At 53.3% G+C, this 22,675-nt stretch overlaps 1 protein-coding gene across 1 annotated transcript; it reads left to right on the forward strand.

The window, feature by feature from the left end:
- Positions 1-3,362: 3,362 nt before the first annotated feature.
- On the forward strand, positions 3,363-14,589 carry TAL1 (TAL bHLH transcription factor 1, erythroid differentiation factor). Its single transcript, XM_066555771.1, has 4 exons — positions 3,363-3,376; positions 6,089-6,517; positions 7,266-7,357; positions 11,500-14,589. The coding sequence occupies exons 1-4, from the start codon at positions 3,363-3,365 to the stop codon at positions 11,916-11,918; spliced, it is 954 nt and encodes a 317-aa protein (XP_066411868.1). The 3' UTR covers positions 11,919-14,589.
- The last annotated feature ends 8,086 nt before the right edge of the window (positions 14,590-22,675 follow it).

A 22,675-nucleotide genomic window follows, 5' to 3' on the forward strand; every position in this document is an offset into this window, starting at 1 on the left:
ATTCTGTCACCAAGCACTCCAGTCTATTAATGAAGCAGCTCTTTTCCATAACCTTGTGATGATAATATTGCGAAAGGTGAAGAATTGGCTGGAAGTAGTGATTCATTCCCATTCCCACCATTCCTGGTGGGAGTGAAATTATGGTAGAGCCATGTGTTTTCTCACTGGCCTTTTAGGTGCATCAGCATTCTCTCACAGGCTTTGGAACAAACTTTGTTTTAGTGATGGCATTGTCTCAACAGCAGTTCAGCCTGGTGCTGACCTTGCCTTTCCTGTTCTGAGTGTTAAACCAGAGATTAAAACACCCTCTACTGAAATCCTGGGCCTTTCCCAGTCACAGCCTAAGGACTGCAGTGTTCTTGGTATGTTTGAGTGAGCACTAATTGCTAATTAATTTATTACAGAATTGGGCTGAGATAAACCATGTGCTGTTTTGAAGCCAGTACAGAGAGGGGAAGGCAGCAGCTCCTTTTAAGCCAGAATTTCTCCTCTCACGCAGCCTCTTCCATCAACAAGGATATTTGCTTCCTTTCAGGAAAGGTGCTACTTTACTGTGCTGAAAAATAAAACCTTTCTCCGTCCCTGAATCTCCCCTGGATCAGGCATAAGCTTATTATCTGCCAGCACATTTTCTGCTGAATCAGTCAAAAAATAGTTAATGTTTTTGAACATTCCAGTGAGATGAATGAGGCAATTCATACCTCTGAGCTATTGTTGCAGGGTTTTGTTCTTTGTTTCCTATTGTAAAATGTCTGGAAACACAGGAAGATGACAGCTGTATTGGTTAATATTTTAAAGACTTTCTTCAAATGCTCAAGGGCTAGAAACAATTTGAAGACAAAAGCCAAACTACTTGCACACAGCTCAGGACAAGGGTGTGGTGTTATAATAAGTTACACAAAGCACATAATCCTGGATAGCAGCCTCCAAGCAAGCAAAATGTTAATTTACTGGACCAAAACAACAAAAAAACACCCTTCCCTTTAAGCAGCATTTTCTTTTCATAGTGTGGTGCTGAGTAATTTCAGGATGCCTGGATTTTTTTTTCCCTGAAGCATCCACTGCAATTTGAGGTAAAAAAAAAACCACCTTTAAGCCAGGTCTGGCTTTGTTAATTGAGCACTGAGGCCCAGGCTGTAGAACTGGCTTGTGAGGTGATGGCATAGCTAATGGGGCAACGTTAAGGCTTTAATGATTTGGGGTTTTTTTTTTCTTTTTTTTTTTTCTATTGTTTCTAGCAATTATTTATTATAATTAAGGGAAGATATATATAGTGCTAGATGAAAATTTGCTGGGCTTGCTTGGAGCATCACTGACCCCTTTACTTGGGATCATTTTGGTACTCCCCACCCTGACTGAAGCGTTTGATCCCTCTTCAATAAAGTCAAAATGCGGACCGGAGGTGGGCTGAGCACGGCCCGGCTCCCACCGCAGCGGGCACAGGCACGGCTGGGAATGGCCCTCGGTGCTCAGAAGATGCTCGGCTTCCTAATCTCCCCCGCCCAGCCCCGGCTGTTCTATCTTTAACGCTTCCTGTTGCTGAGAGGAGCCGGCTCGAACATGGTCGTGTTTCCTGGCGGGAGGCACGGCGGGCTCTCCGGCGCGTCGTGACCGCCCCGGCCCCGCCGCCCCACGCACGCCGCCGGCATCGTGCGGGCTCCTGCCGCCCGGGACACGGCCCCGGCCCCGCCGAGGCTTGTGGAAACCTCTCCCACGGCCGCGTCCAGAGCGGGAGGCTGAGGGGAAGGAGTGAAAGGAAGAATAACAGCTCCGGCATTTCCCCCTGCGGAGGGCGCGCAGGTGGCGGGGAGACAATAGCGACCCCCGCGCCCCGGCCCCGCCGCCAGCCCCGCTCCACGGCAGGTGCGGCCGGGCCTCGCCGCCGCTTGTCCCGGGGCCCCGCGCACGGCCCGAGCCCCGCAGAGAGCACCGGGGGTCTCCCGGGAGGGGCTCAGCCCGGGCCCCTTCCCTGCCGCCCCGAGCCCGCCGTGATTTCGTTGATTTTCGGGTTCCCGCTCGGGCCGGTGCCCGAGCTGTCCAAACCCGCTCCCCGCCGCTGCCTGTGGGGCCGCGCTACCCGCGGGTGCCCTGAGGAGCGGATCTGGGACCCTCCAGTGACTCCTGCCTCCCCGCTGTCCATGCCGGGCGCCTCGGGCATTTCGGGGAGGTTTTCACGCCTCCCGTCCCTTTGGGGTGGCCGCGCAGGGCACTGCGACCTCCGCACCGCCCGCTCCGTCCCCACGAGGCGCTCCGGGGGCAGGGGGCTCTGCCCAGGCCGGGGGTCCCTGCCCAGGCCGGGGATCCCGGCCCGCCCGGGCCCGGAGCCCTCCGCAGCCTGGCTGAGCCCTGCCCCGACGGGGCGCGCAGCCGGTCCCGAGCTCCGGCCCCCGCAGCCTGGCCCCAGCCCCGTCGGCTGCCCCGCACTGCTGCGGGGCGAGCCAAGGCCCTTTCCTCCCTTCCCCAAGCCCCTCTCCTCCAGGATCCGCCGCTAACATCCCAAATTTCTCGAGGTGCCGGGTCGGTACCCGCTCCACTCACGGTTCCCAGCATCCCCCAGCTCGGCAAGGATGCCCGGCCTCCTCCCACCCCAGAACGGGAGACCAGACAGGGAGCTCGCCCCAGTTCAGCCCTTCAGCAAAAATGCACAGTGTTGGGGGGGAAGGCTGGGGGTTGGGGCCGGTTTTCTCCAAAACATCTCCTTTCGATGTGCTTTATTTACCTCCTCTTGTCCCAAAGCAGCCCACACCCTTTCCCCCTCTCTCAACATCTCTAACAATTTATTTTGGCTCATTAAATTTAATTAAGAACGGAGTAGGTGTTCCATATTTAATAATAATAATAATATAAAAAAAAAAACCAAGAAAAAAAAAAAAAGGAAAAAAAAACAAACTAGGGGCATAATAACCTCCAAGAGGACTAAAATAAAGAATCACTATTCAGATGCGGGCAGCCACAGTGCAATTTTTTATTACTTTTTTTTTTCTTTTTTTTTTCTTTTTTTTTTTTTTTTAGTGTCTTTTTAAGAGCATCTAAGCACACACACATAAAAAGCTAGAAGGCATGCATTCCGGAGTTATTCCTATGCATATCCCTGCAATAATTTTCCGCTTTCCTTCGATAAAATTGCCAAATAATAATGAATCATTTCATAAATAATGGGTTTAGAAGCTTATCAGGGCAGGCGGGCCACTGCTGGGGTTTTATCTCTCTCGGCCACATTGCAGTAGTGTTCCGCTCTCCATACTAAATAGGAAACTGGACGTGATGTGGAATTAGAGCCTACCCAGCTGAAGCCACCCAACACTTACTACAAATATAGCCGCGATGCGTAGGCCACAAAATGGCTCCACTCACTTTTCCCAATGAAAAGCAAATGGTGAGTAAAGAGGAATCGGCTCCGCACAAGTCTGGGCGCTGGGGGCGGCGGGATGTGGTTTTGGGGGGCTTCGGAGGGCAGCGAGGGAACTTTTGGGGGCTTCTGCCCCACATGAGAGACGAGAAAAAACACAAAACCTTTTCCGCGGTTGGGTTTTAATCTGTTTTATTCTTTGATGCGGGGTCGGTGTGAGGAGAACACATTTTCCCCTTTGAAATTGCGGGGTGCGGCACCCCCAGGGCGCCGGGACCCCGGGGCTGCGGCAGCCAGGGACGGGCTGGGGGGCGCTGGGGGCGAAGCGACCCCCGGGCCCGGCTCCCCCAGCCCTCCCCAGGGACAAACACCGAGACACGGCCCGGCCCACGGCCAGAATCGGAGCGCTTCTCCCCGAGACCGGGGTCCCCCATATCCCGCTCCCTCCCGTCCCTTGGCTTTGGGGCGGTTTCCCTGCAATGGGCCGGCGGGAGAGGTGCGCTTTTGGGTTGGAAATTTCCTGCCGATCGGCTGCTGGAAAACAAAAGGATTTTGCGAAGCAGAAACCAGCGGGCGGGGATTTAATGCCCCCCCTCCATTTTTTTCTAAACGAAACCACCCCAATTTAAGGCAAAATTCTGCTGATATATTTGCGGTTTTGCGTATTTCGTTTTTTAACAAATGCGGGAACAGACGCCATCGGGATTATTCCTTTTTTTACGAAGGGGAAAACCTAATTTTTCGTGATTTCGTTGGCGGGGTGAGCCGGCCTCGCCTTCCTGTGGCTGGGCGGCGGGGAGCGGGCTCACTCCGCCGCCGGCCCCGTGCCGGCTCTCGCGGTTCCTCGGCCGGTAACCGGCCCCTTGAGGAATTTAATTTGCCCCTTTAGGAATTAAATTTTCCAGCCGGACGTGGGAGAAACGCCGCCGCCGTCGCCGCTTCGTGCGAGCCCATCGGGAGAAAAACAACCCCGTGTCCGGCCCCGTCTGTGATTTCCTCCCGGGAAGGACCGGGCTTGCAATGTGTCCAAAAAACCGCCCAATTCGCCCCAAATATAGGGCGCTTTTTTTTCACGCCTTTTTTTTTCTCTGTTTATTTTTATTTTTCCACGCCAGGCCATGGCCGTCGCTCGCTGTGGCCCCGTGTGCGAGGCGGCGGCTCCGGCGGCGGCGGGGGGAGAGCCGGGGGTGGCCGCTGTCCCCTCTCACAGGGGCCTCCCCGGGGTGCTGTCCCCTCCTTCCCTCTCCCCTGCACCTTTCTCCCTCCACTGATCTCTGGCAATCCGGACCCACGAGATCCACCCTCTCCTTTCTTTTTTTTTTCTCCCCCCCTTCTCTTCCTCCCAGGATTTAGCAGTTTTATCCCGATGCGGGTGTCCTTCCTCTCTGTAAAGTCGTAAGTACCTTGAGGTGGGAGGAGTAAATTCAGCCTGACACTGAGAGCGCTTTTGTTGAAACAGGAGAGACTTGCGGTGTCCCTACTTAAATATGACACATGTGAGTAATCTCTTCCTATACAATATCGGAATAGGCAATTAGATTTTTCTTTCTAGAGGGCTGGCGGGAAGGTGGCCGGAGGGAAGGCAGAGAACCTGTACTGTAGGTTGGGTGGTTGTAATTTTTTTAAATTTTATTTTCCAGAGAGATAGTGATATATGGCAAAAAAACCCAAACCAATTGGGTTTTTGTTTTGGTTGTGTTTGGTTTTGGGGTTTTTTTGGTTTTTTGGTTTTTTCTTTTTTTTCCTCGCGACTCAGTTTATCAGAAACGGAATAAAAAATAACCCGAGGCAAAGGAGAGAGAAGGATGGGTGGCAGCTCTCTGCTCCGTGAAGCTCCTTATTTATATAGAAAAGAATAACCAATCAACCAAAACAACAACAACAAAAAAAAAATCCAAAAACGAACGAGGGCATATGTGGGAGATAAAGCATAGAAATAACCGCGATATCTGCCCGAGGCGCGAGGTGCCCTGTCGCGACAGGGTTTGTTCTGTGGGAGAAGGGGGACAATGCTGTGCGTGCGGCCGCGGCCGGGCCCCTTCCTCCTTCCTGCGGTAGCGAATGCGCGGGGGGATTGACTCCGTTAGGGGCTGGGTTAACCCCCTCTCCCCCAAAAAGTGGTTCCAGGTATATTTCGATAGTTCATAAATAACAATAAAAAATAACCACGGGCGGAGAAGGGGCCGCCCGTGAGGCTAAGGCCGCTACAGGCAGGCCGGGAGGTGACCGGGCTGGCTCGGCAGGGAAGCGAACACCGCCGAAACGAACGGGGATGGGGGACCCCAAAACGGGGAGAAATACCCCCAGAAAAACGGGGCTGGGTGCTGGGCCTCCGCCATAATTTGGCCGCACAATTTGGCCGCACAATTTAAAACCCTCACCCTCGGGCGCTGCCCGAACCCCCTCGCTGCCCATCGGTGCCGCTGCGAATCCCCGCGGGGCACCGGGCGCCTGCCGGGGGCTCCGGCCCGTCCCCATCGTGCGGGACCGGGGCGCTGCCAGACGTCAAAGCGCCGCTCCGCCAGCCTCCGTGACGTCACGGCAGGGCCGGGGCGCCCCGTGACGTCACGGCACGGAGCGGCTCGGCGGGGTGGACGGACAGACGGCCCCCCCTCCCGCCAGCAAACCCTGAATGATTTGGGGCGATCAGGAGCTCGCCCGTTTCTCCCCGTCGGGAGGTGCCCGTGCAGGGGCAAAGCCCCGCGCGGGGCCGGCCCTGAGCGCTGCCTCTCTCCGCAGGACGATGGACAGGCCGCCCGCCCCGCCGCCCCCCAGTGACCCCCGCGATGCCCGCCCCGCCCGGCGGCACGACTCGGAAGCGGAGACCACGAGCGAGCCCGAGAGCAGCCGCGGGGGCATGGAGGCGCCGGCAGACCCCCAGCTGCTGCTCAACGGGGCGGCCAAGGAGGCGGGCCGACCCTCCCCCGGGCCCCCCGCCGCCCCTGTGCCCGTCATCGAGCTGGTGCGCAGGGGGGGCTCCCTGGACATAAAAAGCCGTGAGGCGGCGGGGGAGGCGATGCAGAGAGCGCCGGGAGCCGAGCCGTGCCGCGCCGCCGAGGCCGCCTGCGAGGCCCGCATGGTGCAGCTGAGCCCCCCCGCGCTCCCGCTGCAGCCCCCCGGCAGGGCCATGCTCTACAACCTGGGCCAGCCGCTGGCCACCATCAACAGGTCCGTGTGCCCCCTGTCCCATCCCCAGCCCGGAGCGGTGTCCCAGGGGTGTCCCGCGCGGTGTTGGGGCGGCGGGAGGCGCGGGGTGGAGATGCGGGGCCAGGAGCAGCAGCATCCCTTCGTCTGCGCGGGGCTGGTCGCTAAAATCATCGCGGATTTGCATGTAAACTTTGCAAAGAGAGAAAGGGAAAAGGCGGGAGGAAAGTCAAAAAAGAAACGAAAAATTCTTTCCTCGAAGGAAAATAATTTGCGGTGGTAAAGTCCTGGGTAGAGCGAAGGGCTCCGTCAATAAGCGGACGAGAACCGGTTTAGCTCTGCCGAGCTCCCCGGGCTCTCTCTGTTCTCTGACGAGGCCCGCAAATGAGCGAAGGGGACAGCAAGGCTCCGACAGAGCCCGGGGGTGTGCGGGGACAGACCCCCGCCTCGCCTCCCGGGGAAAGCTGCGGTCGGGGGGCCGAGCGTGCACGGAGTCGCGGGAATGGGGGGATTCTGCCCAAATCCGCAAGCCTGGACTCCCAGCGCCGCTCACGTCCCCCTGCCCGCGCAGGGCTGGCGTCTCTCGCTGCGTGTCCCCGGCTGGCCGCGTGTGGTGTCACCGCACGACCCCGGGCTCGGCTTCGTGAGCCCTGAGCTCGCTCCGAGGTCACGGAGCAGCTCCGCTTCCCGCCCACCCTGGGGCAGCCCCCCTCACGGGCCGGGCCGGGGGGATGTCGGTGTGTCCTCACGGCCTGTCCACCTTTCCTTGCAGCGGGTTTTTCGGCGAGCCGGACTCCTTCTCCATGTACGGCAGCAACCGGGTGAAGCGGAGACCCTCTCCGTACGAGATGGAGATCACCGACGGTGAGAGAATTTCGTCCCTGCGCCGCATTTTGGGCGGGAGGGGTGTCTCTATCTGCCATGGGGGGAAAGTTCCTGCACAATGCCACACTCTGGGACTAAACCCCCAAATAATAAAAGGACTAAACCCCCAAACAGTAAAACGCGAGTAGGATGCTCAGGGAGGCAGGGGGGCTCTCCGGTGAGCGGAGCCCACAGCCGTCCCCAGCAGCGTGCTCGGCGAGTTTGCCTTCACCCAGCACCCAGCGATGCAGCTCAGCCTGTGGCTAATTACATCCCTATTCTGCGAATTGCTTAGAGATTAAATCCGAAAGAAGACAATAAATGCGTGTCTTTGTTGAGGTGCGGATCAGGGCCGTTGCGGTGAGAGGTTGCGCCTGTAAAACCCTTCCAGCCAGGAGGCGTTCGCCCTGCGGAGCACAGCCTTGGGCAGGAAGGATAACCTGCCTTTAAACCAACACCTGGGCATCCTACTCGCGTTTTAGGGTTTGCCTGCTCCTGGCAGCAGGTTTGGGGTGTGCAAGGGGATCTCTGCCCGCGGGCTGCTGCCCACGCAAAGGGACACTTGCAAGAACGATTTGCACGTGGAAGGCCGGTCTGTTTATCTCTGCAGTTAATAGCCCGTACACACGAGATTCGCTGAAATATGTTTTATCTTTAGCGATTGGAAACACTGTATTTCAATTGCTGGACAATTAATTTTCCTCCTCTCCAGCTAGCTGTCCCCTCCCTTCCACCCAGCTAATCTAAGATCGAATCATAACCTGCATCAGTCTAAAATAATGCATCCCGAAATGACAGGCTCAGGGCATTATCTGCATTAATCAGAATCCTCTCCCCTCCCGCTCCTTTCAGACTGCAGCCCCGTGGGACAGGGGATGTTACAGCCCCGGCACAAGAAGGGCTTTTTCTCTGGGTTTTAGCATTTATGGGGAAAAGTCCATCAAATCTCGGTGTCTGACTAAAGCTTTGCACTTGCTATTAAATTAGGTATTAAGGATTACAAAAATACTTGGTTGTAACCAAGTTTTTGAACATGTGTTTTGATGCAGGTGTACAGATTGGGCTCAATCCTGCAGGTTCTGGTTCATGTGAATTTCCAAGACTGGACTCAACATATTTTGAGGGGGAAAAAAGGGTATCAGATTATGTTGTGTAAACAGGAACAGTTTGTAGGGATGTGCATCCCATGCTGAAGCACCTGTGTGGTCTGAGACACTTTGCTTATTGCTCTGATGGGCACCTGCTGGGTGACATCCAGGGCACACGGGAGCATCACTCTTGAGGGTCCTCAGCCCTTGGGGGCTGCAGAAGGGCAGGAAAGTCTTCCCAGACTCTTTGTGTTTGTGGATTTTTCTGTGAGAGAATAAATGGTGGGGGTTTTGCAGTAATTCTTTATCTATTTTATGGAAATTTTGTTCCATTTAATATCTTCCTTAAAAATAACCAGAAGTGAAAATAAAAATGCAAAAAAGTATCTCTAAAAAAGTATATCCTGGAACTTTGGAAGATCATATTTTTTATTAACTTCCCTCATATTTCTAATTTTAAAAAAGCATCAGTCAATCCATTAGAACAAAATCCAGGCAAAAATTCTCATCTGATTGCTTGAATTAATTATGAGGCAATTTTTTTAATGACAAGTAGATTTTCTATTATAACACAGCTATGGGGCATTTTAATTTCCTCCACTGCTTGACACGTTTTGGCCAAAGTCTGATCTCTTTCTAAAAGATATGCTTAATTCAGTTTGTGCAGGAATCGAGAATTTGAGTGGTGTCAGAATTTGTTTTATATACTAAAGCTTGATTTAGGTGCCTCTGGATGAAAATGAACAGGTGGTTTTTTTTGGTTTTTTTTTTCTTATTTCTGACCAATTTATGAATAGATGCCTTTTAGTTACCAACTTTCAGTGAACAGAAACACATATTTGAAGACTGAAAGCCTCTTGAGGATATTTTTTAATGAGCAGTATCCAAGGTGTGGTTATTTCTCATACCCTCATGGGAGTAAATAGCTTTTGAGCTCCATCTTTCTCTGGATTCAAAACCAGTTGCTGTGTCTTGTCTGGAAGGAGTAGTAAAGTGTTAAAAATCTCATATTATTTTAGTAGGATGTAGCACATTCTCCACTGCTTAATTAGCAGTGCTGCTGAGGTCCCTTTGGTCCCTGCCACCTTCCCCACAGTCCTGTGGCACAGTAGGCTGCACACATCAGGGACAAGAAACCTTCCCCGTGCATGAGCTCTTGTACCTTAATTCATACAGAGGGCATTGGGTGCTGCTTGGGGGTGAATATTGCCTTTATTAAAGCATCACACTGGAGTCCTAGAGGTCAGGGAGGTGTTGGCCATTTCTACCTCCCCCAGCTTGTCCCAGGGGCCGTTTGTGCCTTTATTCTGCACACACCGTGAGGAGGAGTGAGTTGTGTGGCTGCTCACACACTGGAGAGGCTGGCAGCTTTAACTGGCTGCTTGGGACTGTGTCCCCATGCAAACCCTGCAGTGCAGGGGGTTCTGAGGGGTGTGCTGGGCTGCAGGGACTCAGCTTCCCCCAAAGGGAGGAAAGTGTGATGGCATCTGATGGTATCTGATCAGCTGGAACAAGGGATTCCACTTCTCCTGTTGTGCTGGGTGGGATTTGCTGAGGTACAGCCTGGCCAGGATACTCATAAAAAGTCACAGTTTGGTTTGGTTCCTGTGCCACAGTCAAGGCAGCCAAGAGTTTCACTAGAAAAGAATAAAGGTGTTTAAATGTGCCCTGGAGGGCTGGTTCCACTGTGTGATGTCAGAACTGTGGCTTGAACTGCTCATCATGGCCAGGGACTTGTTCCCACCAGGAGGGAGAAGTTAGGCAGGTGTCACAGAGTGGGGGATACAGGGGAGAGATGGGGGAATGAGAATTCCACAGTCCTTTGGGGTAAATCTCACCAGTGTGTTACCTGCAAGGCTTTGCTTCCCACTCTGTGATGGTTTTCATTGTATGTGATGCTTCCTATCCCATGGGAGTTTCTGCCCTGGTCATTCTTCCAGATTTTCATGAGATTGATGTGACCTTCCATTGTTGATGTCTCCTGGAGGAGATGATGGGAAGGATGTAATAATAAAAGCATCTTGTGGTAGTGTTCCGTGTTCCCTCATGTGAGCTGGTTTCCATGGACCCAAGGACCTGCAATCCTGATTTACAGCACTGCTGCTCCTGCAGAACAGAACTTTTCAGTAAATGTGCTTTTGGGTCTCTTCTAGCACAGAGACAAAGCTTTTCTCATGTACACCAGAAGCTGCCCTGATGTGCTGAAAGGAGAATTGGTGTGCTTTGTGCCTTCATCCGGTGTACCATCCCCTCTCTGAAACATGGCTGTAAAATTTCAAGGTGTAATTGGAGGTCACATGTAATTAGGTCAAATGAGCACCTCCAGCACTTTGGAATCTCTTCTCCAATCAGTGTCAGAGGGAGTTTTTGCCCTGTGGCAGTGATGACAGAGAGCAGGCAGCCCCCAGGTCAGCTGTGAAGCTGTTCCAAACAGCGCTCACCCTTCCAGCAGGACACTGCCTTCACTCCATGGGTCAGTGTGGGCGCTTCCTACCTGTCCTCATTGCTATGGGACAATTCCCACCACCCCATCTCTTTCAGAGGGCTGCTGGCAACCCTCTGGTCTCTCTCAGCAGGGAAGACCTCTGGATCTCAGAGCTGTCAAAGCCTCTGCTCAAGCTGATTTCCTCCCATCCCAATGGTGTGTCCTTTAGACAATTTTTGGAAGAGAAAATAAAGCCATCTAGTGAGATTAATTTTAAATAGGACTGTTGATGTTGAGTTACCCTTGTGGATAAGTTGAGATACACTAAAATTCTGCACACATATCATGGCCTAAGCCTTCTTCCTTGGAGAGGTAAATTTCGATATCTGAGGAGACATCCAAAGAGATGCAACTCCATTTTTCCCTTCCACTGGATTGAACAGAAGTTACCGCTTTCTCAGCTCATGGGCTCAGCTTCCACTTAGCTGGAAACTCTTGTTTCACTGCCTTGCTGATTAAACCTCACTCAAATTAGTCAGTTAGTTAATTTGCAAAGCAATGACCTATTCAGCAAAGTCACACCTGCCCTGTTAAGCCCAGCCCCTAATTCTGCGTGGTTGGCATTGCAGGCCCTCACACGAAGGTGGTTCGTCGCATCTTCACCAACAGCCGGGAGAGATGGAGGCAGCAGAACGTCAACGGGGCCTTCGCAGAGCTGCGCAAGCTCATCCCCACCCACCCGCCCGACAAAAAGCTCAGCAAGAACGAGATCCTGCGCCTGGCTATGAAATACATCAACTTCCTGGCCAAGCTGCTCAACGACCAGGAGGAAGAAGGAAACCAAAGGGGCAAGGTGAACAAAGACTCGGGGATAGTCCAGGAAGACCTCCTGCAGGACATGTTGTCTCCCAACTCCAGCTGTGGAAGCTCTCTGGACGGGGCGGCGAGCCCGGACAGCTTCACGGAAGAGCACGAGGCGCTGGACTCGAAGCACACGCGCAGCCTGCACCACGCCATCCTCCCCGTAGAAGGCAACGCGCAGCGGTGATGACCCCCACGCTGCTCCCCGAGAGCCACGGGGGAGAGGCCAGGCCTGTGCAGCTGCTGGAACTTGTGCCTGGGGGATTTTGTGGCTCTGCCTTTCCCCAGGAGCTCGCTCTGCCCAGCCCGGCACGCTGGCTGAGGACCAGACCAACCCAGATGAACGTTCGGGGTTTAGGTACGCGACCGTACGGAGGAGAAAAGCGTTGAGGTCATCTTCGTTGTACAGAACTGCTCGGGATGGGACTCTGAGGAGGGGAAGGAGACGTGGCTGGCGCCTCTCCACGTTTAGAGGGTTCCCAGACCACTCGGTGACCGTCTCTTTTCAAACAGCCATCTGGGTGAGACATGGAACTCCTCTTCCACTGCCCGCGGAGGCCGCCGGCGCTTTCCAGCTCCACGTGGTGCTGGGAACTGCTGCATCACGCCAGTGCTGCAGCACTTCTCCAGCCTGAGCACATCCAGCTGGTCTGAGCAGGAGCTTGGCCACATATTCCTGTTGTCTGAGAGCTTTTGACTGTATCTTTTTAAAGAGGTGAAAAAATACCCTCAGCAAAAGAACTATTAAAAGGATTTAGACTATTTCTTTTTCTCTCCTTTTTTCTTTCTTTTTTTTTTTTTCTTTTCTCCCCTCTTCCCTTTCTTCCTTTTTCTTCTATCTGATTTTGGATTGTTTGGGCTTGTTGTATTTATGATGTGGGATTACTTCCGTTTAACACTGTCATGCAGTATCCACTGAATGAAAAGGTACATAGGTATTTTCTGCCACCCTCCCAGTCCCTGATCCTTCTGCTGGTAACACTCAGCAGGTGAATTTCAAGCCTGCTGTGGTCTCCTAGAGTTTTCCCAGTGGTTTCTGTGGGGCCAGAGCTTCTCTTGAGAAAGATGAATTTCAGAGTTAGTAAAGGAAGAAAATATTTGCTAGTGAAGTATCTCTTTGGACTGGGGGATTTTTAAATTCAAAAAAGCAAACAAAAAAAAGGGCAAAAGGAGTCAATGATGTATCAACAGTGTGCGTGTACATAGGGTTATAAAAAGGTTTTTTGATGGTATGCTTTGAATTTTTTGGTTTTATTTTGTGAAATGGTGGTTCAGCTGTGCCAATGCCCACAGTGTGGACAATAGTGCTGGATTTATTCTGGTGTTAGGAAGGTCCTCACCTGTTGAGGCTGGTGGGAGTCCCCAGCCTCTCTGAATCTTGGGGGAAGCAGTAAAAACAGTGGTGGGATTAGCCTGCACTCCTGAGCGCTCAGAAAAAGCTGATCTCTGTGACTTGGCTGGTCCCCTGACCCTGCTGCCCCCACAGGAGGATGTTTGGGAAATGGGAGGACAGGGGAGCAGGAGGCTGCTGCTGCTGCAGTGGGAGCTGAGAGCCACACTGTGCCACCACTGCTGCATCAGGCCACCTTTCACCAGCCCATCTCCTGAGCCTGATGGAGGAATTGCCCCAAACCCATCCTCTCCCTCTGCTCACATGTCAGGGCACAGAAATCTCTCCCATGATACAGCAGAAAAAAAACCCCAAACCCACACACAAACCTCCTTTGGAAGGGAATAAATCTTTCTGAGTGGTGACATCTTCCACCACACTCGTGCCTTCCCAAGGATGCTGAGGTACAAGGGAACACAGGGAATTTGAGTGGATGTCTGCAAGCCCATCCGGGCTTAATTCAGAGCCTTGTCATTTCCATCCCTGCTTGGTTTTGATGCCTCTTTGTAAATAATAGGTAAGAGTCTGGCATGTGGTTTGGCATGTTAGGCAGAATTAGTTGCCTGGGAAGGGATCCTGGCCCATGCAAGGATTTCCAGCATAGCCCCCAAAGTTTTGGAAAGCACCAATCTCCCCCATCTTGAATTGGGGAAAAGGAAGAAAATTCTTGGGTCTGGGTTGCCTGTGCAGGGGGTTTTTACTAGAGAGGGGGACTGGGGGTGAGGAGGTGATGCTGAGGAAGAGGTTTGGACTGGTACTGGTGCCAGGGCTAGGAGAGACAAGCAGGGGGGCTGCCAGGGTGCCCTCGGGGTGGGGAGGGAGTAGGGGGGTGCTGTCACCCAGGTAAAGCCGTTCCTGGTTCCCAAATAACCCTGGGTGGGGTATGTGGGGGTTTCACACCCTTGTTATTAACCTGACGCAAGAAAATAATTCACCGATACTCAGAAATCCCTCATTCCACACAAACCCATTACGTCCTGTCTGTGTCTTTTGGGGAGCTGCACAGTTGGGGAAATGGTACAACCTTGTCAGCACCCCCAAACAGCCCCATGCACCGTGCACGGAGTGCCACAGGTCCCCCGGGGTATGTACAGTTGTACTTTAATTGTGATTTGAATGGTACATTTCCTCTGCCCACCTCTCCTCCTGCCTGCTTCACCTCTCGCTGTGTGGCCCATCACCCCCATTCCTGTCAGGAGCAGGGCCCTGGGGCAATGTCGTACCGTGTGAGTGAATTCCTGCCTTACAGATTTTGGTTTTTTCAGCCCCATCCCTTTCTCTGCCACCCTCCCCTTGGATTTCTGCATTTTTTCTGCAGAAATGAAGTAACCAGACCTGGTACCCTGAGTCTCAACCCACTGTGGACGTGCTATTTAGAAAACACATTTGTTGTAATGTGTGTGTATATATAAATATATATATATAATGAATATATCAAGAATATTTCTAAATAAAGTTTTACAAAGCAGCCTCCACTCGCTGTCTGCCTCTGTCCCACCTCCCCACTCGAATCCATCATCCCTGAATGCCGTGGGGTGAAGATGCCGGCGTGGCCCATTCCCAGCCAGCCAAAGACACAAACGGGCAGCAAAAAAACGTTGCAGAAGGATCTGCTAATTGTGTTTTTGTTACTTGCTTGACTCACACGGTCCAGCCTGGGCGGGGGAAGAGCTCGCAGGGCCGGCAGGAAGGAAGGCGGGCGATGAAGCAATGCCCGCGGCAGGGAGCGTTACCAGCCACCCCCTCCTCGGCCCAGCTGTCACTTGCAGGTCCCCCAAAGGCTCCCGTGGCCTTTTCCCTTCTTCTGGCCAGGCTGACTGCGCAAGGAACGGGCTGATGGGGGCCACGCTACTTCCCTTTGCACCAGGGCAGGCATTCGGCCATGGTTTAACAGGCAGTGAGAGTAATTCCTCTTTTTTAGAAAGAAATTATCACGGCCACGTGCACAAGTGCTTTTAAAAATACTCAGCACTAATTAGGGAGTGTTTACGGGCTAAGCAGTTCACTGAACATGTGTGTGTTTTAAATATATATATATATAGATACATTTATATATATATGTATCTATGTGTGTTTTAAAATATATGTATGTATATATATATAGATACATATATATATGTATCTATCTATCTGTATATATATCTTATACATATATATTATATATATAAATATATATATATGTGTGTATATATATATGTGTGTATATATATATGTATTTATTTATTTATTTATTTATTTATTTATTTATATGTGTATACAGCACCATGCTGCTGATGGTGGCTGACACCATACTGAGCACAGAACAGATGAGCAGAAATGGTACCACAAATATTTTCTTCTCTTTAATTTCTATGAATTACGGATGGTTGCCTTTTTAAACAAACCCTTTAAAGCATCCCTTGCTTTTTTAAAGCCTCCCCACAAAAGTTTCACTGCTAACCCCTCCTCCCCATTAGCCTGGGAGCCGACGCTTGCTTTTGAGGTTTCTAGGTGAAATTTCTCTTCCCAGATGGAAGAGGGGAGCCCTGTCCAGAGCCCCAGAGGAGGGACGTGGGGCTGTCCCCACCCCAGCCAGGCTGAGCAGAGCGCCAGCAGCCAGGGCTGGGCTGGTTCCATGCCAGGCTCTGGGACAGGCGTGGGGCAGGTGTGGGCACTGTGGGGCCGCTGGGTGCTTATCTGGAGCCGGGAGATCATGGCTGTGCATCTGGTTTAACCCCTGTCTCCTGTTGTGCTGCCAGCCCAGCAAGGGCTGATAGCTCACCCACCAGTTATCTCTGCCTCCCACCGCCTGCCCCTCTCCCTCCCGCCTTCCATTGCCCAGACAATTCTCCTTTCACCTCCCTCTTCTGCTCTTTTGCTTTCTTCAAGTAAAACATCCTTGATGGCCACAAGTGTTTTGCAACCAACAAAGGAAAAGGCATCCTTAAGGGACAAACACCCGCAGAGTGAAGGCTTCAAACAACTCTGTGCACATTTATATGTTCTATAACCTATGGAAAGGGCTGAGAGGCTTCCAGTGCCACCTGCTCCGTGGTGGGATGGTCAGTGTGCATCACTCCTGATTGACCCCGGTGGTGGGGAGACCCTGGGTGCTGCTCTGCTGGGACAGGCTCCAGGGTTGTGTCCACAGCTGGTGGCTTTGTGCTGGCCATGCTGGAAGAAGCATCTTTCTTCCATCATCTTTTTCTCCTGAGCATCTGGACCTTGGTGCTGCTTGGCCACCAGAATGCAAATGTCACAGAAGGTAGCAGATATTCACCTGCCTTTGTGTTTAAGAGTTTTTTAAAGTAATTTTTAAAAGCCCTTCCCATTCTTGTCTTCCAAAATTTAATTAATTTCTCATCAAATGGTAATTTCTTTCTACAATCATGTTGTTTTGCAAAGGGTGATGTGCAACGCTCTGTGGATTCAAATATATGGGGAAAAACCCCAACCCAACACTTTTTTTTTTCTGTTCATGCAAAACAGAGAAGAAAGCTGGGAAAGCACCCTAATGTCCTGGTTGCCACTGCACAGAAGGGATTGGTGCAGCAGGAGGAAAATAGACTGGGTGTCATGGGTGGCATTGCCCTCAGCTGGGACAGTGCTGGGGCCCATCCCTCACTGCTGGCACCACAAGGTGATGGGGGTTCTGGTCTGTGGGGCAGGAAATATTCTGGCAAATAGCAGTTTCTTCATAGAAAGAAACCAGAAATATCCAGTTTCTTCACAAACTTGAAACAGATGCATTTAAATGTGTTTTGTTCATCCAGTTTTGTAATGTGTTCCAGGAACTGAGTGACATTCAGGCTTCCAGTGGCAGGAAATTTCCCTTACAAGTGCATGGATGACACTGGGGAGTGAGAACAGCGGGACTTGACATTGAGATAAAATTGAATTAAAAACCAGAGAGAAGGTGGGAGGATTGCATATATCCAAAATGATGAGACAAGAAACACAAAACCCCAAAATCACTCCGAATTTGGGCAGCTACTATTTTCCAGCCTCATTATCTGTTTTTAATTACAACCTTTCTGGCAAAGCCACGTTGAGGGCAGCTTGTACTGGCAGCCCTGCCTGGGAACACAGCCGAGGCCAGGAGCAGGGACCTGCTTCATTAGGGGCATTCCCACATAATTGAATCAAATATGCTCACGGAAACGGCAGCACCCAAACGTTCCCACCCCGGCAGCCCATGAGAAAGCTCCTCCTCTCCGCTGTGACAGGCGAGGTGACAACAGGAGGGAGTAACTGATGGCTCTCTGGGACTGCTCGGTCCGCCCTTCATCCCGGGGCTCATCCCTGACATTCCCAGCGCCGCACAAAGGCTGCAGCCGGCCAGTGGTGCCCAGGGGACACTGCATGGAGATGAGCAGTGAGCAGGTTCCTCTCTCTCCTCCCAGTCCTGATTTTTGTGTTTTTTTTTTTTTTTTTTTTTTTGTTTTGTTTTGGTTTTTTTTTTTAGTTTCCATCTCAAAACTGAGATGGGAGAGAAGGCTGGGGTGGATGGGAGAGGATGAGGATGCTTTGAGGCCACAGGGGCCACAGCGGGGATGTGCACCACTGATGAGGATGCAGGAAACCTCCCGGGGTGGGTCCAGCAGGCACTTTCAAACTTTTCCCCCCGGTAGACATTCCTTTTCCCCTGCTCTTGGAGCTATTCTCAGCCTCCCCAGTGACCTTTCCGGGGAACAATTTACCATTGTGTTTTGGTGAAGCCCAGCCTCTATTTTTACACTCTGTTTTGCTGATGCGGGCACAGGGAGCGAGACGAGAATCCAGCAGGAAATGGGAGGGAGCGTCTGAAGCCCGGGTAAAGCCCCGGCGCTTTGATGTGAGCCCGGCCGGCAGCACCTGGGGGCCCGGGGGCTCCTCTCCGTGCCCATCCCTCGGGTAAATCCCGCATGGCACCAGCGGGATCTGGCCGTGCCGAGGTGGGGATGGGTCCTGCAGCAAAGGGATTTTGGCAAAGGGGCCGGCAAAGCCGCGGTGGTGCTGCGCTCCTCGGGGCAGGCGGCTTTCTGCCGGCTCAAGGAGCGCTGGAAAGAAGGGAAGGAGGTGACCTGTTGCCTGGGCTAGGAGAGGCTTGAGGGCATGCCAAGGGTGTCAGGAAAGGCATGGCAGAGCATCCTGGCTGCACCTTGTGAAATAAGCCGGCTGGAGGTGGCAGGTCTTTGTGCGAGGGGCTGCCAAGCCGTGCTCCTTCCTGATGTGGGACAGGGAGCTGGGCTTGTTGGGAGTGAATGGCTCCAGAAACCCAAGAATCCAGCCTAGAGTGGCTGGGGAAGCCTGTCAGCCCTGCTCACCCCGTGTTTGTGGCAGGGAACGACAGTGTCCCACTCCAGATGTCCATCTGGGAAGACGGCCAAAGCCTGGGAAGGGAAGGGAACGTGTCTCCAATCCTGCAGCTGTTCTGCTTGCACCACTGTCAGCACCTGCAGCACAGCCTCTGAGGCAGGACCCTGCTGCCAGGGCTTGCCCAGAGCCCACAGAAAGCAGAGGTGAAGTCATCCTGCATGTCTGAAGGGTCCAGCTGTGGTCTCACCTACTGCCAGGCCAAGGCTGCCTGGGGGGACTGGAGCAAGGGGATTCTTTCAGCAGCTGTCCCATCTCCAGAGCACTTTGCTGGCTGTGAAATATCCCTTCACAAGCTGCTGTAGCTGAAACAAAACACATCCACACTGTCCCAGTCGTGTCTTGCTACCATCCAGCGTCACAGCACTGCTGCTGTAAGCATCCAGCCTGCTCCATCCCCAGGAATGGCTCTGAAAGGGGAGCTGGAGGCTGGCAGGAGTGTCCTGGATGGGGTCAGCAGTGTGCCACTGTGGATACTGTGCGTGGGAAGTGCCTGCTTTGGGTGGGGAAATCTCTGTGCTTGCCAGGGGTGCTGTTGGTGAGCTGGTGCCCTGTTCATGTTGGTTCAGGGCGAGGAACAAGCCTGGGTGAGGCTCCAGTGTGGGACATCACTGAGGCGGGTTGGCAGTGACACATCAGCACAGCCACCTGTGTGACAAGGAGTGACAAACACACCCCACAAACACCTGTCCATGCACAGGACAGGTGGGTGTGCACTGATCTCAGGAATGCACAGCCCATGTGCCCTTGCTCTGTAATGGTGCACAAACACAAACACTCCTTCTTGCACGTCCCATTCCTGTGGGTGCATCCACGGATGCACATTTGTGGGCAGTCCTACATACACATTTGGATGGGTGTTGACATGCAGTCCTGCATGTGTCCTCAAGCCACCCAAGCCCATGACGTGCTCACACATGTCCTCCCTTGCACGCTGCCCTGCTTGTTGTCCCCACCAGACAAAACTCCAGGGTGGCTTTGCTTTTGGCTGCCATCAGCAGAATTCATTCACAGGCTGCTCCCTGCCTCATCCTTGCAAACTCTGAGCTGTTTTTTTTCCTTTCTGGGTCAGATGGCACCAAACCATCCAAGGCAGGTACTGGATGTTTTCCTGGGTGTTTCCAGGGTAGCAGGAAGGCTGACTTGAGGTGTGGCAGCCGTTGTTCCTATCTCAGCTCCCTGCCCATCCCTGGGACCACCCTCCAGCTGGCTCCATGCTGCTCCGAGCGGCTCCCCTCTATCGCTGCGTGCAGGTGCGGCGGGACAGGGATAAGGCCGTACATCCACACACCCCAGGGACGGGCAGAAAGGCGGTGTGAGCGGGAGCGCGTCTGTCCCCTCCAGCGGGGACACCGTGACAGCACCAGCGCCCTGCCCGCTGCTCCTCTCTCCAGCAGGAGCTCGCAGCCGACGCCTCCCCAGTGCCGTGTTCCAGGGGTCGCAGCGGAGCTGCCCTGCGCGGGTCCCACCCGCGGGTCCCACCCGAGCCCCTCTCACCGAGCCCGGGCGGGCGTTGCGCTCCCCGGGCCGCCTCCTCAGCACGGGCGCCTCCTTTGAACAGGTCTGGGGGAAGCCCCGCTCGCAGATAAACGGAACATCAATCGCACCGCAGCACCGGCGCTTCCCGCCGCGGGGCCGGGCCCGGCCGCCGCGGAACCGGAGCGCAGCAGCAGCCGGAGCAGAACCGGGGCGGTTCCGAAGCGGAGCCGCAGCCTCAGCAGAACCAGGGCGGTTCCGAAGCGGCCGGAGCAGAACCGGGGCGGTTCCGAAGCGGAGCCGCAGCCTCAGCAGAACCGGGGCGGTTCCGAACCGCCGCGGACCCTCCCTGCCGCCCCCGGCGCTGCCGCCAGAGGGCGCCGCCCCCCGCCCCGAGGGAGCGCCGCGCCCGCCCCGGGGTTTGTTCGTAACGGGGTTTGGTGTTTTCTCAAGTTTCACAAATAAAGTGTGTTAAAGACTGTCCTTTCCCATCCTCACTTTCTCTGCTCCTCCCCTTCTCCATTCCTCCCTCTCCTTTTGCCCTCTTCACCCTCTGCAGGTCTTCCTGGGGTGGCCACACACCGATGATCACTGTGTTAAACCCGCTGCATCTGAACACTGCAGCTATTTTCCTGCAGAATTTTGTATTCTGGGGAAGAAAGGCAGAGAGACAGGTTGAGACAGCTGCTTTTACCCCAGATCGGCCAGGCTTTGGGGGTCTCGGTGCTGTCTGCAGGTTCCCACTCCCTGGAAAGTGAGGCCAGGGGGTTCTGTGCCTGTTGTCACCGGTTCCCTGTTGGTTCTGCCAGAGGAGCACAGGCAGCCGAGTCTCCTGGGACTCAGCAGAGATGAGGTGACCCTGTGAAGACTCACACTCCCCAGTGGGAGCGCCTTTGGCTGTGCCGATGCCCTGCTAATTACTGAGTTCTAATTAATGTCCCGCCAGTCCTGGAAACAGCCTCTCCTCCTCAGTCCCAGGCAAAGACATCTCCCAGGGGTCTTCACCTTTTGTCCTCAAAACCTGTTCAGGGCTGGATCCAAGAGGAGCCTGTTCTGAGCTGCTGTGGCACATCGGCACAGTTTGGCATTGTTCAGCCCTCTCCCATCAATCCTGTCCCTCCTGCAGGAGCCCCGGATGCCTGTCCCCATCTCAGGGTACTCGGAGCGTCTGCAGCAGCATCCTGAGGGGGCCGGCAGCCTCCAAAGCTTCAGGAATGGGTTAAGGTTCCCAAAAAGCTCTTCTAACTCCGAAACACCCTGAGAAATGCCTTTTTCAGGTCTTGGACTCACATGAAATCTCTCTGGCCTTTCCATGTCCCTCCCACTCCCTTTCCCAGCAGCAGAAGTCGCTGCTCTGAGGAGACAAGGATGATTTCCCCCCTCTCCTCCATTACCTGCATCTGTTTGCTTGGGTGGCAGCCAGAAAAGTGACTTCATGCATTCAATCTTTTTTTCCCCTGCCCTTTATTTTTCATTTTATTTTCCTGCTAGCCCAAGGCTCCCGCCTGTTGTAGAGTCGAGGGGGAAGCATTCCGGCCAAATCCTACCCTTGTGTTATGGTAATCGCGGCTGCCACCCAGCAGATGCAGCTCGCTGAAATAAAAAGGCTGTTTAACAGGCAGGGAGAAGGAGAGGGGAGCTTTTGTTTGCCACTCGCCAGGGTTGGAGTACACTTGTAAAGCAACAACTGGAGCTCGTTGAAAAGAAGTGGAGGTTATTAGGTTCATTTCACTTACTGCCGATGGTCCCGTTGTTTTTTCCCCTTCCTATTCCAGGCTTTTGCCCTGGTTCTGAGAGGGAAGAGGAGAGAGGAGCCACCTGAAAACCTGCTGCCTCTGCTGCTGACCGTGGAAATAGGGCTGGTGCCTGCTGGCAGGGTTCTGGCTGATTGCAGCCCGGAGTTCAAGGATGCTCAGGATGGTTTCCTGTATTGGGGATGCTCCTCCCTCTGCCCAGGGCCCTTTCTTTTTCCCAGTGAGGATGTGGGGCTGGAGGAAGGAAATCACCTTCCTCAGGTGGTGCTGAGCAGGGTACCCTGCTGAATGCAGGCTTTTCTCTACCCTTGGGGACCCAGACAGTCATGGAGGGCTATCCTGCTCATGGGACCCGACCTCTCCTGGTGCTCCTCTACCTTTCAGGATGCTTGGTCCTGCCTGTTGTGAGACAGCAAAGTTAAGACTCAAGAGCACATTAATTGTGCTGGGAGTTATCAAAACACAGGGCTTGTCAGCAGCAAAGGTGGTCCAGAATTTGTCAGAGCTTGGACAGATGTGGGTTGCTGATGGGGAGGGAAAAGATTCAAGACTGCAGAAGCTGGGATGGTGTAAACCTGCATCCTTGGGGGTTATAGTCTCGTTTTGGATAGGAGAATGACAGAAAGTGGTGCCACGAGGATTTTTATCTTCCCCCAGGTAAGTGGGGACAAGGAAATTATTAGATGGGTTGGATTTCTGCCCCTGGTTCCCTCTACCTACCTCTCCACCCCTCTGTCCTGGTGCATCTTTCACCAGCCCTCTTTGCTCTGAAAAACAGCAGTGATCCCTTTGGATGCCAGGAATAAAATCAACACATTCCCTCTCCAATTCAGGTAGCTGCCCATAAATCTTCCCAGCTTCAAGCTGGTCTCCTAGGACTCCCACATCAGCTGGGAACCTATTTAATCAGCTGAGATGATCTGTGCTGTCTGCTGCCCAAAGGCCCTTTGCACTCTTTGTCTCCTCGTTGAATGATGCTCCAGTCCCCAG

The sequence above is a fragment of the Molothrus aeneus genome, chromosome 9 (assembly GCF_037042795.1).
Source record: "Molothrus aeneus isolate 106 chromosome 9, BPBGC_Maene_1.0, whole genome shotgun sequence".
Classification (NCBI taxonomy): Eukaryota; Metazoa; Chordata; class Aves; order Passeriformes; family Icteridae; genus Molothrus; species Molothrus aeneus.